This window comes from Anopheles nili, chromosome 3 (genome assembly GCF_943737925.1).
Source record: "Anopheles nili chromosome 3, idAnoNiliSN_F5_01, whole genome shotgun sequence".
Classification (NCBI taxonomy): Eukaryota; Metazoa; Arthropoda; class Insecta; order Diptera; family Culicidae; genus Anopheles; species Anopheles nili.
In genome coordinates, this window is record NC_071292.1 from 398836 (window position 1) to 417044 (window position 18209).

Consider the following 18209-nt stretch of genomic DNA (forward strand, 5'->3'; position numbering starts at 1 on the left):
ACACACCAACACACACATGCACGTATATACGCACGAACACACATACTCATTCGATAAGCTTTTCTACATAATGTGGGCGAACAGCGTTGTACACTCTCTTCTGGAATTTTCGTAAAATCTAAGCGTCGGGAACGAAATACGGTTGATAGAACTTGAGCAAACAGAAATGTGCCAATAGTTAGGAAAATTTGTGTTTATCGTCCTTTGCATGAAAACGCAAGTTTCTTGCGTGCATCACTATATAGCAATATATGAACCACTTCACTTTCAATACATTTTTTAAAATCTTAATTGAATCTCACTCACCACCGCTGCACGAGCTAGGCACTTTTTGCCTTTCCTATTTACAACAATCTCATAGGTCGAAAGCTGATGCTGGTTGTAAGAGACACCGAAATCAAAGAATGATCAGCTCTTAAAGCTACGGACACTGGTTTATGCATCATTTAATTCTGGCACATTCCGGAAGCTGCATCATGAAATAGGAGCAACTGCTCTGTAACTCGTGAAGAGTGGCTTCACAAATAGCACGTAGATTCGTTAAATTTCAAGTCTCAGTTGCTGCAGACTCCCTTGTTGGTTGCCTACGTGGTTCCCTCTGTGACCGTTATATAGCGCGAACGAATTGGTACTAGTCCTGTCTTACAGCGAGAGCGGCTCAGAGACCCACACTCTTGATGCAACTTAACCTCTCGGGAAACGTTTTCTCACCACGACGTCTCAAAGCAAGAGAAGAAAATGTTAACTCACCAAAAGCGGTGTAACAACAGTACATCAAATACCCCCATGAAACTGTTGTAATAGGTACTTTTGTTGATTTTTTTAACGAACATTTTGCATTACAAAATTTATTTTATTGATCAATAAACCACAACTTAGTAAAGTCTTTAAATTTTAAATTGTTTTAAACAAGTTGGTAGTTTTAGAAAAGTCTAATATTGTGAGTTTTATTGAAGAAATTAAATAAAATACATATACCGAAGACAGCTATCACTTAACTTGGAACGGATCAGTTTTCATTTTAACAATTGAAAATTAACGCAAAAGCTGTTTTTACGCCGTATCTGGCAGCTTACATTGACGGTCTAAATAAATCGGCGAGCATTTCCGGTTCGGTCAAATCTTTTTTGTACTTTTGCATAATTTCTTGTATCTTTATGCGACGCCGAACATGCGGTGGTTGATATCTGGAATAGATGATTGAAAATATTATTAGGCAATAACCTACCAACAAGGAATCACGAGTGTATCTTACGAATCGTTGTCCAGTCGTTTCCTTTTCGCCATGTTGCATGCAGTTTGGCGAATCAACGATCCAATCACACGTTTGCTTACTACCATGCCGTCTATCAGAGGGATAGCAAAATTCATGCGACCAGCAGGTCCTTGCAATTTAACTCGCAATAGGCTTGACGAAAGTGCATGCAAATAAATGATAAAACACTCATTGGAGCTGATTGCACTGATGGGACCGTGCTGTGTTGAGTAGCCGGCTCGAGTGTAATGTAACAGATCATCTATCGGGAAGGTTAGGTGATCTTCGAAACTTTCCAACCATACGAGCAATATTTTCGCCGTCGGTGCCGTGTAAAGGGAACTGGGTTTAGAGGCACCCGTACGTCGACGTACAGGCGGAATCGGGTCGGCAGATTTACTCATCGAGCCAAATCGAGACGTTTCACTGTCCAGGGAGTACTGCCGAGATTGGTTGGATGAGACGGATGACGAGCGGGGTTGTATTTCACTTACACTGCGCTCATATGTCGTGGAAGGACAATTGTTAGCTTCATTTGTATCTTCGATGAAAACGTCCACCTTATTGCTGCGATTTGGCACAACGATCGCTATCTCCGAAGAAACATCCGCCCAATAGAGCACCTTGTTTTCGCCGTTAAGTTGCCATTCTTCAGAAGCATCGTTTTTGGCATAGCTCTGCTGAGGGCATGAATTGCTGTCACGTGGAATTTTCCAGCTGCTTCCAATAAAACCAGTCCATCCAGCGTGCTCCTGAATTATTACTGGCCATCCGATGGTGTACAACATTTTCCAGAAATGAGGATCAATTGATGACAAATTTTCGGGATCCATATTACCGATTATCTCTGTTTCAGTGGTTTGGCTGGCTTTGACGTAAAACACATGTATTGTGTCGCAAGTTCGAGGGGACATTTTGTCCAACAATTTTAGATCTAGACAAAAGTCCGGTTTGGATGTGTCGAGCGTTGTCAGCAGGGGAGTTGTGCCATCCAGTTTCTGCCCGCCGGTGTTATTTTGACCAATCGTGAGGAACCCGAAATGGGACAGAAAAAGTCGCGCTGCATGAAACTCGTGGCAAACGCTCGGTGGTGAAGCCTCTTGTGCGTGTCCTAGCCCGTCGACGGAACATTCTGTTTCAGCCCAAGAAAGCTTTTCGTACCCAACCTGTTGCTCGACCAATCTACCCAACTGCTTTGTGGACCGATTTCCAATTTTTTGCTCAGCCGAATCTAGCGTCGGTATTGAATAATCCACGATGCAGGGCGGTATGCGCTCGACGGAATCAGGAAAGCACTTATATTCCACTTCTTGGCGCATCATAATGTCATTCATCGGAACTGGCCGGCCTGGATTTGGTGCATGATATTTTGTTCCAGATTTGCTACGCGACAGATGCCGTAACTGCATTGTCCAGGCATGGCGCCCAAATGGTCCCCTAATAAGAACTGAAATTAAACACGGTAAAAATATTATAAATATATAAAAAATACGGTAACATATATAAAATATTTTCTAATATTTATAATAATAATATTATAAAATATAAAATAATACACGGTAAAATATATAAAATATTTTCGATCGACCATACATGTACTTTCACTTACTAGTAACAGTTGGTTGCGGATCTTGGTCGTTTCCGAGAGGCTCTTCAAAAAGTGCCAGTACAGTAGAATTTTCCGTGACAAAATATTTGAACTTTTTGATAGCCTGCTCCTGTGACAATTCACCCACATACTCTCCCGATGTGTTGGAATGTTTGGCCAGAACCACTTCATCGAGCAATGATGAGAGCGATTGTTTGCCACACTCATTTGGAAAATAGTCTATCTGCTCAAGAATCATGGTCAGCATATTCTCAGCCGCATCCCGCACCCGCATGCTGGCTGGCTTGAGCTCCTTCTCGTCTTTAAATTTCAGCGGTTCTCCCGGTTTGCCAGCACTTTTAGATCCTGATATACCTAACTCAACCACTTCCAAAACAGTGGTGAGACACTCCTTATCCTGCAACAAGTATGGATGGTTCATCAACCACGCAGAAGTGCACTGGAACGCTGCCACAATCATGCTGTGCAGATCTTTAACGTGTGCTGGTGGTGGTCTTGAGCACTGATAGCAAATGTAATCACAGATCCATTTAACAGCACGTTTGCACTCCAAGGTATCTAAAAAATAATATCCGAATTGTCAGACCCGACTTATATGTATACACACAAACTTGTTTACCTGAATCTTTTACGTGCATTCCTGCCAAACCAGATAATAATTCCAATGCTGCTAAAGATACATTGAGATCTGTTTTCCACGATGATATCAACCGATGACAAACCAGATAAGTTGCTCGTACAAACAACGCATGTGCGCTATCTGAAGAGGGATGTAATATACATCTTTGTTAGTAAGTTCAAACTTATAACGAATGAAAGGGGCGTTGCGGGTTACACGTAGGGTCTCATTGTTTTTTTTTCTGTCAAACAGTTGAACATGAGTGATGTTGAATGAGTAAAATGTAATACATCAATTGAAAGTTAAGTGATTACAAAGGAGCAAATAAAATAAATACATATTAAGGGAGTCAAGCAAAGCCTTATTACAAGCATAAGGAAAATCATTATACAACAAAAATGCTACAGAACGGCTCTGAATATTTGAAATATAAGGCAGGACGGGATTAAAGGGTATACGAGGATAACTAACTAATTACCATAAATTGCAGATGAACTCAATTCTAACTCATGAATAATATCGGATGAAAAATCATCAAAAGCCGGCAAACTAGAAGGTTCATTGCTAAGTGTTGCGGTACTGTGTCCACCGATGCTGGAATTGGCGCTGTTCATGGAGTAGGCACTCTTCTCGGAGCAGGCTAGCGCAGCGATATAAAGGTGCATGAGTGATACGATAAAATAGTGCAATGGTACATGTTTTAAACGGACGTTGAATAGACGACATGGTCATTGCATATGTGTGATTGTGGTTGAATCCACGCATAATTTTGAATCAGAAACAAATTTTGCACAAATACCATTTGCATGATGATTCGAAATATGAAAAAAATAAATAAATATTAAATTATACTTATCAAGTATGTATATAAATTTCTTCGACAAAATACGTGCCAATCGTTATCCAGAGAACAAAACGTTTTGATAAATAATTAATAATGTAACAGCTGCCTACCTGAGCTTAGAAGATTGGATACTTCAACAGTTGCATGTAGTGAGTTCAATGTTTCCGCGGATCCATTTTCCATGTCTTCGAATGTAACAGAATCTTGTACACATAAATGCAACCCACCTAATAGCATATGCGCATTATGCGAGTCCGTTTCTACTTGTAGCGCATTCATTAAAATGTTAATTAGCCGCGGTTTTAAGTGAATAAACGTAATACTCCTATGACATTAAAATCAAGATAATTAAATTTCTTTAACGTCTGAAAATGTATACAAGAAAAACATTACCTATCGTTAGGACCTCCCATTAGATCGCGAATAGGGAGAGATTGAAAGTGCAGTGGAAGGGCTAAGATGGATAGAAGGATGTTGATAGCTGCTCTCCGTAATTCCGTTTTATTTATGAATACATTTTGCGTTCGCATTTTCAAATCTTTTTCCGGCAGAATGAGTTCTAGTGCCCCAATAAATGATGGCAGCAATACCTGTATTCCTTCCAAATCAATACGGAACAAGTCAGAAGAATTGTACAAGATGCTTGCAAGCGTTTCCATACACTCTCGGTTGTCGTTTGTCTTGAGTCCTTGATGTAGGGCCATGTAGAAGCGAGCTAGATATACGGGAAGTATTTCTTCTCCCGTTTTCTTAGCACAAAATATGCGACATAGCGCTCCTAGAGCTTCTGCTTTCCCAGATTCGTACTTATCGATCGTTAAACCTGGTGCAACATCGTTCACTTCGGACAGTGAAGGTGGTTGTGACAAACTGCCTTTGCGATTGTCCATTATCATTGAGGAAGGACGTCGTTTAGCTTCAGCAGCTCTTTCTATAATTCCCAAATTGAAATAAATGCCTTTCTCTTCCTTGTTCGGCACGGTTATAACATCGTAAACAAACTTACTTTTAGTGTTTTGTATCCACGTTTCGCCACCGATATGGGCAGCATCAAATAGCCATTCTCCAAAGAGATGCAGGATACTATTACAACGGGGTCTGTTTGCTGCTAGCGGGAATTTATTTTCTTGACATAATGAAAGCATAGCTGCAAAACAACAAACAAAAAAAAAGTTTAAGGCAACGCTACTCACATTTTCATGGATACTTACAAGAAAATCCAGTTGAAGGCAAGGATGCTGATTGCAGAGTATTATTTGTTTGATTGGACACGCTTCGGCTGCTAGTAAGACCACTAAAAGAGGCTTTCGTAAATCCTGTAAAAAGAACATTTTCAATCATCTAAAAATTTGTCACATTTCAAATAATGGATGTTGATGCCGTGCTCCTGTAATATGTGCTGCGATTTAAGCTTTCATGAAATCGGCTATTGCCAACATTCTATCACTAGGACTACATTTTATTTAGGGAGATATAACATTGATAATTGTTAAAATTATATGTTACAATAAATTAAGAGGCTATGCTGCACATAAACAAGCAACGACAAAAAATAAAATACAGACGGGACAGCACGATTATAATAGGAATTGGCATGAGACTACTACAAACGAGACACGCAATCCAAGAAGAAATAGGAAACAAACAATTCACGCACCCTTAGCTTGTGCCATTGAGATAACAGCATGGGCTGACGGTAGCGATGGAGCAACACTGAAGCTCTTCGCTAAACGACGCTGTAATGGAGGAGTTGGTGAATTGGTGGACCCGTTTGGGTCAGCGATGAATAGAGATAATTTGCTAGTTCCATATCCAGTACAATCGACTATTATTTTGTTTGCAGAAAGTCAAATATTAAAAATTGGCAGGCGTAGTAATGATTTAGATTAGTTAGTAAAGAACCATTAATGCCAACAAAATCTAGTTTCTAATTTACCCTGGTTTGCTGCTATTGTCCCATTGACGTCATATGAGAATCCAAACCCTAGATTGGCGTTTCCTCCATTGCTATTACCCAGACTAGGAGAACTTGTAACAGCTGAATTACTTCCGAGATTGTTAAGATGGTTTATAGCGCCACCAACATTACCACCTCCGGTACTTCCGTTAAAGCTGTTTCCTATTGTAGATCCTAAGGAACCAGCACCAGTGATACTGCCGGTTCCAACTACGCCGAGTGCTGCTCCGAGACCAAGCCCTCCTAGCCCACCACTTGCTCGGAGAGCACTGGATTTTATGTCGCCCCCAGAGTGCCTAAAATTAATGACGCTCCCACTAGCAGTGTTAATGTGTGAACCACCACCTGTACCAGGAAAATACAGCTGATTGATATTATAAGTACCACCCTCGTTCATCCTAAATTGCGCTATGCCTTATATGAAATTGCAAAAGATCAACAAAACAAGTCAGAGCATAACATTTTTGAATCAAAATAACAACGTTTGCTCACCCAAAAACGCATCCACAAGTCCGGCAATTCCTTTCATTGTTTTGAGAAAGATTTGCGGTAGATTTAACAAACACGGATGATGTTGGGGTTCGATGCCTTCTGCGTTGACTAACACGGCCTGGATAAATTGCGGAGTACGACTGATAACTTGTGGGCAGCATAAATCAGTTGGAGCTCCCAAAATCTTCAGAAAGCGTATCCACGTCTGTGCGATACCATCATTTGTCATACCACTTGGAACCAGATGGGCATCTTCCTCAGCTACAATAAGAAAATTAGGCAGTAGCACTAATCCATAACATAACAAGGAATAGAAAGAATACCTATTTTCATCTCAGGGAAAGCAGGACCATAAGTGAATTCTAGTAACTTAGCCGTCAGAACTAGATTCACACGGTTCCATTGTTCAACGAGCGCAATACGATGACGCCAGGCAGCACACGACTCTTGGAAAGTTTTCCACAGCGAAGGCGAAGGAAAACATCTGCTGCAGGACAATAGCCAAACCTCAAACAAAACGCTCAGCACCCGTTCGCATAGTTGATCTCCTACGTCATCTTTTACGATCGGTGGAGCCAACAAAATTTCATTGATGGCCAACATGAATAATAGTAAGGCTTCCCATGTTTCTACCGTGAGCATTTGAGAATTTTGAGCTGTATCCTGCAACGTACGCAATACTCGGTGGCATAATACTGCTTGCCTGTTGATAGTATCCGTCCCTGCAAGAAAATGATATGTGTAATGTTAACATTCTCTTCTAAACAAATACAACAAATGCAAGAATAACAAAGTAGAAAAGCGTTCACCTAGTTCCTCTTGGTAAATGAAAGGCCAGACTTGAAACGAAGAGAGAGCGGAAATCAGTGCATGGAGATAGTTAGTGCCAATTGGGTGCAATGAGAAAAGTACTAGGACACACAACACGTGCACTTAATAATGCGCGGTTTAATGGTTAATGGTGCAAATCAAACGCCGATGCATATTCTTCAGAACATACTTCGGGGGTGAAGCATTAGATCAATCTGCTTATAACAACCTTCCCATCGTACCTTCTCCAGGGCGAGGTACAAAGAGATTGTACAGATGTTTGATTATTTTTCTAACATAAGTGTTCGGGTCATCAATAATTGGTTGGGGCACACTGATCTTGGCCTGGGGTAATACTGCGCTAATCCACTCGCAGTATATGTTTACACCATCCTTAATGATGTCGTGTTCTGAGAGTGGTAAAGACAACCCATGGCATATAACATCCATGCACCACTGAACCTGCAAGTCATATTAAATAGGAGGATATAACCAAATGATATAACCAACACTACAAATCTTCCAACAATTGTTACCTCCTGGTCGGTGTGAAGATTACTTGGTTCTGCATTATTAGTGATTCCTAAAGAGCTGGCCAGCTGCTTTATAACGACAGCTGCCACATCACGACCCCCAACAATGCTGAATTTCCCAAGAACGCTTTGCGTTTGGGCGTTATTTATGTTTTCCGAGATAATCGGAACTAATGAAGCCCATTCGGAGTACATTTTCCTATCCTATTTTAATTTCACAAAGTATATAACTATAAAATATAAAGCAAATAACTCTTATGTTTGAATGCCTAAATATTCTCTTTTCCTGTTCGAGCAATCAAAACACGACAGGTCAAAAGTAATCAATTTTTTTCAGCATTCCACTACTAGTTCGAGAGATCCCTTATATTCTCCATAACGCAAGCCAACGTTTACGGCTAGCTAAAAAAATATCACTTTTAATTAAAGTTTGTTTTTCGAATAAAATCGATAAACTTTGTAAAAGAAAATATTAACAAAAACATTGACCGCCCTACCCCACAAGCTTCACTACACGTAACGTCAAACGTGACACAAATTCAGATTATTTCATAGGTGTTCCACCGTCAAAAACTTAGCCGTTGAATTCCAAAAATTATAGAAGTAAAAACTAACACAAAATACAAAGGCTTTGCTTAAAACACTTCACTTGATGGGAGTATCTTTAAACTTATAATTTGCGGTACCTAATGAATCATTCCCATTGGAGACAATGACTGTGCGGAATTGAATAAACTTAATAACTAGCCACAAGAAAAACACAAGTACAAGAAAAAGGTCTGAAGAATTTTTGGAAGAGTGTGTTAAAGGATATTCGAGCGTTCTATTGGCTCTTTCAGTGAGTCAGTACTGATGAGCTCTATCAGTTGTATGACAGACTCAAGAACTATACTCATCAGGCTATGATTATTTTAAGTCGTTTTAGCTCGTCCACATGGACAAAGAATATGAGATAAACCTCCAAAATGAGCTGGAGTTATATCGTTGATTCGTTTGCCAAGATTAGCCAACACCAGAAGTCAGATAAAGGGGGATTCCGGAGTTACCTGTTCGTCGTCGTGAATGTAGTAAATTAATAAAACAGACACAAAAATATACCTATTTTTCCGATCATAAGCTGTTTGCTCTTCATAATCTTGCTTCAGATTTATTCTCTCACTTTTAGCACCACACTAATACGTACTTTGATCGTTGAGAAAGTATCATAATGTATTCCTTTCATTTTTACAATGAGTCTTGGTAGTCGAATGAACCCAGTAAAGCTTCCTTGTTATTGATTACAGCTATGGCTTAGATCTGCACAGGTATGCCAATCCTGCTAAGCAATATGAAACAAACTAAACATACTTCGACAATGAAAAACAAATTCGCTAGTACTATGAATCCTGTTAGATACAATTATTAGACGACAATAGTTGCTTGCCGAGCTAATTTCTCTCCCTACAAGGCAACAAACTGTCCTAGACATCTACTAACAGTGTATATTGCTTTCCATTAGTCATCCTTCTTTTCTGTTGCCGATTTGTTGCCTCCTTTGCGTTTTGGAGACGATTTTTTGTTCTTCTTCTTTTTCGAATTTGGAGATGAAGGCTGGCTTCCCGTATCCTGATGCTCATCGGTGCTGTTCGTTGGTTTGATCAACGCTTCGGGAGCTTCTGTCGACGCTACTGTCCCCTTTGACTCCAGCATATCCGCTGAAAATCCAAATTCATTCATGCGCTTCGAATCGACCTTGTAGATCCATCGTTGGTAGAGGAAGATGAAGAACACAATATCTGCAATAAAACGATTGAACCGCAATTCAGATTATTTTGTAATACAGCAACATTGTTGGAAAATAATTACCATCACGGAAGCAACCGATTCGGTACATCATCGGCATTTTGATTACAAAGGCAAAAATATCGTCAATAAAAGTGTTCAAAAATTTATACGTCAACATCCGCCATGGCAAGTGAGCAACTGATTTTAGCTTGTAGTTGATAAACAGCTGTGGGGTCATCATAATAAACCCGAAAGTTAGCAGATATCCGTATAGCATGTTAAGCACAAACGAATACCATCCCTTGTGCTCCTGATAAAATACACTGTACACGCTATAAGCGACCAGTAGTGGGAAGCACACCCAACCGAGATATTTAAAAGCCAGATTATCGTACTGTTTTGTACTAGACTCTACATACGAGCCCTTGTCCGTAAAGCTTATCCGAGGTAAGAATCCAAGCACACGATTTTCCTTGCTCACGTTGATGTTGACCACTTTCTGAATCTTCCACACCTCGATACCAAGACCCATGAAACAACTGATTTTGATCATAAAATTTGTTTCATTATCCAATACATAAAGCAATACGATCACCGACTGAAATACACCGAAAAATACTGATCGTACTGAAAGCCCTTCCAGAGATTTTCGATTGTTCCAAAATTGAATGTCATTTTTAAATGCAAGTAGCTCGAATACGCTATGCAGAATCGTTACCACGATCGTGACACCGAGCAGGTAAGGATTAGTATCAAGCAACGCCTCTTTTAGTGAATCCTGATCCTCGTCTGATTCGGAACCTCCTGATAGTGCTTCGGTGAACATGTTGTTGGCCCATTTATTACGCATCGTTTGTGCTGCGTATAGCTGCCACTTGAAGAGCGATAACGGCTGATACGACAGGTTCAGTTCCAACACGGGTGTGGTTTGGTTAATAGGCTGATAGTCTCTCATCATATTCCAGTAATCATTGAAGAAAACGATGGGAAGATATGTTTGGCCACCGGGAAGAAATTTGATGTACTCGTCCAGTGGAGGTGGAACAGATCCTTTCACCCAGTTTGTTTGATCCGTGACAAGATTAATGGTTAAATTGGGATGCCAGTGCGAAAGTATCTTGTCATCTACTAGCGCATCTTCCAGTTCCTTTTCGAATTTCTCTTTTTCTCCTGCGAGTAAATTATGCGTTTTGGTTCGTTTTATCCTCCTGTATTTGCTGAGCATGGACTTGGTGTGGCCCATATTTTTGCCAGCAAAATCTTCTCCTGCTGCCGGGTTCGGACTAAGGCCCGTTTTCGTGACGTATGTGTGTAGGTAAATTGAACCATTGTTCATGAGCGACTCGGAAGCTTTGATACGAGTATTCAATGTAAAAATACCATCCCCATTGGGGCCTCCATACCAGTCACCATAAACTAATCCCTCATGCAACCATATTAAACTGTTCGGGTCGTTGAAATCAACATTATACTGGTCTTCCGAAATGTAGACGTGCAGATCAAAAACGGTACCATTTTCGAATAAATTCCAGGCGTTGATTTTGGATTTTCCTGTGGATTGTTGATTTACGCCTGCATCTGGAGCAGGACGTCGGAAGAAAGATGAGATGAAATAAATAATCAATGCCCTGATGATCAGTGATTTGGTGATAGCAAAGAACGATTCAGCGCGTGACGGTTGTTGTTGCAGCTGCTGCGCAGCCTGGCCCTGAACGGCACCCTAAATATGGAAAAAAAAAAAAGATTTTTTCTCTTTCAGTGGAAATCGCATTTTATTATATATCGAGAAGACAGCTTACTTCAGGATTGCTTTGGTCACTAGGCGACAGCGGTTCGCTTTCCGAAGCGGCGGTGCTATTAGCTTCATCCGACATTATAGCTGGGAATGGTAGGGAGCACGGTTTTGTCTGTATGGTTGATTTCGAAATTCACAAACTACACGATCCGTACATTACGGGAAGGCCTGGGCACGTGTTTTGCAGCACAAATCTACGAAAAAAAATTCACGGGTGACTACCGGAGTGAGGTTGAGATGTAAAAATAATGAAAAAATATATAAATTTGTCATACACTCTCAAAATTAGCTAGCATACTGACATTTGCCGCATTGACATATGAATGACGTGGTGAACAAGTCTCAGTTTCTCGAGTATAATTTGTTATTTTGTTTCTTATTTTATTTCTGCTGGCTAATATATGAAGGTAATAAAATATTTGATTCATTGTGAAATGTTGATATAAATCCTTTCGCCACGTGTTAAGATGCTTGTATGGGATATAAGTAAAAAGGAATTAAAACGTTTATAATAACCACGGCTATGAGTGTGCCTGTCCTTGTCATATTTGTATTATATATTATCTATACGTGCTTATAATTGTTAAAAAATGCATTGGTTGAATGGAATAGAAACTCAAAATAAACTTAAATTTAAAGCTAAATAAACGAAGCGTTTATTCAAAAGTTGACTTTTTTTCGAACTTGAAATGACATTTGTCTATTTTGCTCCCATATTGTTGACCACTTGCTTTTTCTTTTGCTGTCAAAACTCGTCTGAGGCAGACACGTTGGGTGAGTTAACTTTAATTCTGTTAAAACTCCCCGAGTAAATTACTCGCTGCGCTAAATTTGTAGTATATCTGTAATAATCCGTACGTTAAAGAGCAGCACAGTAATTGATGTGCATTTGAATCGTTGTTTGTTATTATTTATGGACGGAAGCCACGCAGATGCTAGTGATGCATACATAACCTCGAACTTAACATATCATCCTAAAATCCAACAATGTGCTCCATTCCACAGAAAGATGCAGATTTTCGTCAAAACGCTCACTGGGAAGACCATAACTCTCGAGGTCGAGCCCTCTGACACCATCGAAAATGTGAAGGCAAAGATCCAGGATAAAGAAGGTATTCCACCAGATCAGCAGCGTCTGATCTTCGCCGGCAAACAGCTGGAGGATGGTCGTACGTTGTCTGACTATAATATTCAGAAGGAATCTACCCTTCACCTGGTGTTGCGACTTCGTGGTGGTAAGTGTTATTTGAAATTTCCATTTGCTGTGAAATGGAACTGTTGATGCGCTGGTAGAATTCTCGTTTATTGTGCGTGTTGTCTCGTTACAGGCATCATCGAACCGTCGCTCCGTATTTTGGCCCAGAAATACAATTGTGACAAAATGATTTGTCGTAAATGTTATGCTCGCCTGCATCCGAGAGCCACCAATTGCCGCAAGAAGAAGTGTGGCCACACTAACAATCTGCGTCCGAAAAAGAAGCTGAAGTAAACTTGAGGTATGCTTTTTGTCATATACTGTTGTTTCTCGCATTATCTGCGAAAACGAAACGGTTTAAACAAGATCCTGCTGCATCCTTATCAGCAAATAAAGCATCAATGGTGACAACATAGAACGTTGGTTTTAAAATACTTAATATTTTTACCCTTACAGTTTATGTATCACATTGAAAATTCAGTATATCTGACTTAGTTTCAACTTTTGCGCTTTTTTTATTTGATTATTTAAATAATATGATTTCAAGAATTGATGAAATCAGAACATATCCCCTATAATAGATAAGTCAGCATGCATTGATTAATCCGAGTGATAAATATCAAAATATTTGTTCACTTATTTCTCAAAATTGTTATTATTCTCTTAACATAATGCCCGAAAAGGCAAGAAAACAGCTTCATACTAAAACGTTAATCACGCCAGGCTGCCAAACCGGTTCAACGCTCCAATCTAATGGCCGTTTGAATCGTATTCTATTGAAGGGGGTTATCATTATTTTCGTGTAGAGTCAGTGCCACCTCAATTGTTTGACTATTTAACATACGAAGGTTGCGTACGCTTCAGTAGATATGCCATTCTGGTTTCGCCACGCCAATAATCCCATGTGAAGATGCTGGATTCATATGTCCCGGTAATTCAGATACAACCGAGAAAAAGAGAGCATGATCACTTTGTCCTTCTTGGGCCTGGCAAGATCTCGCGAGAGTCGAGAACGCGAAAAAGAGCGTTAGTTATGTTGGTTGTTTCCTTGCTCACCGTAACCAGGGTTTGTCGTGATCGAGTTTTTCGTCTGGATTTTATTTTATTGATATTTTGTGTTGCCGTTTTTAGCTACAAGCGTTTTAATCACATGGATTTGATCTCAATGAAGTGGATAGTCTAACGCGGTTCGTCCTGTTCAAAAACTAATTTTCCGAAACCTGCTATTCGCTCGTGAAACATATTTGTGTCCTTTCGTTGGTGCGTTTCACCAAAACGAACTATTTGTTTGTGTGGGTTTGCAAAGGTGTGCATCATGTTGCTGGTCGAATGGACACCAAGCAGCATAACGGCAGCAGCATAGCATTCTCCGGGCGTCCACAGCAGTGTGGCATTTGTCTTCCATTCTCGCTCACGCTCTGCTTTCGGTTGTCGTTTTTTTTGTGCGTGTTTGAATACCGAGAGAACAACGAGAATCGGTCGAGCGTAGAGCAACAAAAAATCGATACTAGCGTATGCTGCTGGTTTCGGAGTTCACGCATCGAGCATTTTCAGCAGAACATCGGTGTGGGCAGAGAGTTGTTAGCGAGTGGTTTGAAATTGTGATCGCTTCCATGTGCAGCATGTGTGCAAAGTGTACAGAAAAATGATGCCAATATTCAATACGCACTTTCGTGATTGCTACGCGTAGAAATAGATAGACAGAGGTAGGACTGTACGACGATTTAGCGTTCCTTGCGGAGTGAGTGGGAGAGAGGAAAGGTTGGTTTGTGATGCTTGCAGTTTTTTCGGAGGCGACCTGCTCTCTGAAGTTCTCTTTTTACATAAGCCCGCAGTTCTCTTGTAACGAAGAGAAGAAGTAAAAAAAGCATAACAAAACACAGGTTGGTGCGAACGAAGAAGCTGCTGTTGTGTACCGTTTCTTGGTCATCTCACACTTGAGCTCTCTATGCTGCTCAGAGACGCTGTGAGCTGGTGAGCCTGCGGGTCAATCGGTGGGTTGTGGAATTTTGTGGCTGTTTGAACGGTGGAAAATCCACTCCTGTAAGTCGCAGGGGTTCGTGGTTATTGAAACCCCAGTTGAGTGCGGTGGAAAACGTGAAAAAAGGTGTGACTTATTCTGTGACGAAATCGTGGTTCCACTGCATGTGTTTTTCATTCTTTTGGTGCAGTTTCATTGCAGGTGTAAACGCAGGGGTGTAATTGGGTTAGTGCGGTAGGTGTAGTGTGCTCCTGCTTCTAACATAATCGTGACATCTCATCGTTTAACTCGTTATATTTCAATGATAAATTGCACAAAAAGCTGCTAAGTAAAGCTACATTCCCAAACGGTAGCTCGGTTACTCGTTGAATGTCATAGGTGGTGAAGTGGTGTTGATTATTCAATACTCATGTGAGCCTTAGCAACCAGCTTTCGTACTCGCATGGTCCTGAATATCCTGCCTTAGGATTAAACTCTTCGTCGTAGCTGCAGTGCGTACCGAAATTTCGATGTGCAATCGAATTAGTGCTCCAGCGTTAGTGAGACTAGCGTAGTACGGCATGAATCAATGATTGAGGAAATCTGCAAAGGAATCGTTCATTTCGCGGTAAGTGTACAAAGTGATCCTCTTGGAAGGAACCTGTGAACATGCCGTACGTTGGCACCGAATTTCTTTGTAGAAGGTGTCCCCATGAATTAAACGAAACATGCTTTAGGTTCAAAAGAATTTCGGTGGTATGCCAAGCGGACATGTGCGCGTGTGTATATGTGACCAACGAATACCCATTCTCACGTTTTCTTTTCGGGCGACATAACCGACACGACAGAAGCTAGAGGCGATGGGGGAGAACTAAATATTATGCTCTCAAGTATTCTCGATACGGTTTGGTGCGGTTTTGTTGCAGTGCAAATTGGGAGAAAAGCACTCATCCAGTACTATCTGCCGAATACTGCGAGCATATGTGGTTGCGGACAGAAGATTGTGGATACGCTTGCATCCGATGTAATTTTTATGGTTTCTTGGATGAATTGATAGTTTTAGTTGCTATATTGCAGCTTGCTTTCTAGTAAATTAATAACTTTACTTGCCTATCACATCCTGATGAATGTATAATTCACCCCACGAATATTCCACTGGAACGGTTCAGAAAGGCAAGTGCAGCCCTCTGGTTAGTCTGTTATAACGCAGGAAGTATTGCTTGATGTTACACCAGTCGCAAGCATGAGCGCGAGGAACCTGGAAGGGAACCAGAACAACTTACTGACTCGTATAGGGTCAAGTAAAATGATGGAGCAGGCCATGAAGGAAAAGAAAGAGAATAAGTTAGGAACGAGCTTCGGGCGGAGAAGGTAGGAGAATGCACACGAAAAGGAAAGAGCCAAAGGTGGGAGAAAAAAACCTGAGACGGATGGGAAATGTTCGTTTTTCACTTTGCTCCTTTTTCCGTTGTGGCGTTGTTATGTGCACACACGCACGCGCGCGCGCGGGCACAGCCGGATTTCGTTCCTGGTCTCTTTTCTTGGATCGTAGCGTTTGTGGTTTCGTCGGGGAGATTTCGGCATCTTATGTGGTAAGGGTGTCGAAGGCATGGTGGCAATGTGATGAGTGCTTTAAGGCGGATTTTTATGGGGTTTCTTTCGAAGCCACTGCGAGAGAAGCATCGGAGGATTCGAAGATGCTTTCAATGAATTTCGTTTTTTTTTCGTAAACTGTGGGAACCATCGTTCAGAATCCCAGGCAAAAGAGGGCAGGAGAATGAGAAAAACATGGAAGAAAAAAAATAAAACAAACCTGTATGCATGCGATATGACGGGCTGCAGTCAGGAGGTTCTCTTTCATCTTGACTTCCGCTGGGGCTCCCAAACCGATTTGGGACAGGAAGTAGATGCCGGACTCGCTGAAACCTGTAAACTATGGAAGAATAGAGGATGCAAAATGAAATTTTTTTTTGTTAGCGAATGTTTCATTTGCTCACCACTTTCGTCGGTGTTGAAACTAGTAATTATATTGAACAAGCTCACAGCTCACACTATATTGGGATGCTTTATTCTTAGCTGAAGAATTAATGGTAAATTGATACGTGAAACAAGCGTCGATAATTTCAATCTTTTCCTGCATAACTCTTTGCATGAAGGTTTTTGAACCCTCGTGATGTTGAAATTTATCGATATGTATGGAACAATCGATGAAAAGAACGCTAAAGGAGCTAACGATCAATTTGTTTAACCTTGAACAGACTAGAGGTGTACTGTAGGGTATTCTCGTAAAACATCGAAACATAATATAAAAGGTTTTTAAGCAAATAGTTGCTTGATCGTTGAGGAGTAGCACCTTATGATAAGACCATCTGGTAATCCAACAGTCGAAGTTTGATTCATTCCTATATTGCACACCAAATAGTATCGTAAATGTTGATGTGGTTTGTTGTATTATTTTTTTAAGGCAAAAGGTGCGAATGTTCACAAAGTTTCACACTAAAATAAACCGAAACAAACCTGTATATTATTATTAACCTTATTAATATTATAATATTTTGATGTTAAATAAGCTTGCCCCTACACGAATTCGTGTCGGACTGCAAACAACAGTGAATACTGTGTCTTCTCAAAACGTGTCATCTATAGACGTAGTTCAGGATGTTTTTGTTAAGGTGATACATAAACCCTTGATAATTTGTGCTAGCCTGTGCGGGAAATCTATCTCATTAACTTGAAGGAAAACGAAAGAGTGAAAATGAGAGAGGCCTGTGACAATAGAGATAGGCAACAGAAAGAGAGCGAACAAGAGGAAAAGAGAGCTATATGAAGTATTTGAAGCGCATGATTGAAACGCAAGAAAACTGGGAGACGGGTGTCTGAATTCAACATATACTGGCATTAGCCGAAGTTGACTAAATTTTGAGTCGACCGGAAACACAGTAATTCCGTAATAATTTTTGATCCATCATGATTAAGTTCGGTTTTGTGTACACTCTGCTTTTTGTCCATAATTGTGCAATCTAGTAGACCTGATTGTGTTAAGCTCACCTAAGTAGCTCATTTCGCGGTAGCCCAATTTGAACAGGAAAAGCTGAAGGTAGATGAGCATGTCCGGGGAATGGATTGTAGCGTGAAAATTTGAGCAAAAGAGCATATTTGAACACATTTACTCTATCGAGAGAGTCTGAGAGCTCAAAGAAGAGATTGGAAACGCAACGAAGGAAACAGCAGGAGCTAAAGTTTTCTCGAGTTCCACCCAGGCTACAAACATCACACACAGTTCCAGCGCAAAATTTCCCCGAATAGTGGCGTAGCGACGGGAAAATTTCCTCGATAGTGAACAATAAAAAAATTTAGCCCATGCAGCCACTGAAAT

The 18209-nt window shown here is 40.6% G+C and overlaps 3 protein-coding genes across 5 annotated transcripts; 1 reads left to right on the forward strand and 2 right to left on the reverse strand.

Moving 5' to 3' along the window:
* Nucleotides 1–922: 922 nt before the first annotated feature.
* On the reverse strand, nt 923–8314 carry LOC128727371 (ral GTPase-activating protein subunit beta). Of its 3 annotated transcripts, none has more exons than XM_053821280.1 (16): nt 8123–8314; nt 7829–8048; nt 7586–7615; nt 7100–7498; nt 6777–7037; nt 6264–6698; nt 5985–6152; nt 5539–5643; nt 5334–5474; nt 4721–5258; nt 4438–4652; nt 3962–4123; nt 3484–3624; nt 2865–3422; nt 1256–2702; nt 923–1187 (listed from the first exon to the last, which is right to left on the reverse strand). In XM_053821280.1, exons 1-16 carry the CDS (start codon nt 8312–8314, stop codon nt 1073–1075), a joined length of 5127 nt encoding a protein of 1708 aa, XP_053677255.1. In that variant the 3' UTR covers nt 923–1072. The 3 variants fall into 3 exon arrangements, with proteins under 3 accessions (XP_053677255.1, XP_053677256.1, XP_053677257.1); XM_053821281.1 differs by having other exon boundaries at nt 5985–6142; nt 6260–6698; XM_053821282.1 differs by having other exon boundaries at nt 6375–6698; nt 7586–7659; nt 7810–8048.
* A 915-nt stretch (nt 8315–9229) lies between these two features.
* Nucleotides 9230–11870, reverse strand: LOC128722447 (putative lipid scramblase CLPTM1). The gene is made up of 3 exons (XM_053816110.1): nt 11683–11870; nt 9965–11603; nt 9230–9894 (listed from the first exon to the last, which is right to left on the reverse strand). The coding sequence occupies exons 1-3, from the start codon at nt 11755–11757 to the stop codon at nt 9614–9616; spliced, it is 1995 nt and encodes a 664-aa protein (XP_053672085.1). The 5' UTR covers nt 11758–11870; the 3' UTR covers nt 9230–9613.
* Nucleotides 11871–12421: 551 nt separating this feature from the next.
* LOC128725203 (ubiquitin-60S ribosomal protein L40) lies at nt 12422–13295 on the forward strand. Its single transcript, XM_053818927.1, has 3 exons — nt 12422–12452; nt 12684–12913; nt 13007–13295. Exons 2-3 carry the CDS (start codon nt 12688–12690, stop codon nt 13165–13167), a joined length of 387 nt encoding a protein of 128 aa, XP_053674902.1. The 5' UTR covers nt 12422–12452; nt 12684–12687; the 3' UTR covers nt 13168–13295.
* Nucleotides 13296–18209: the final 4914 nt, after the last annotated feature.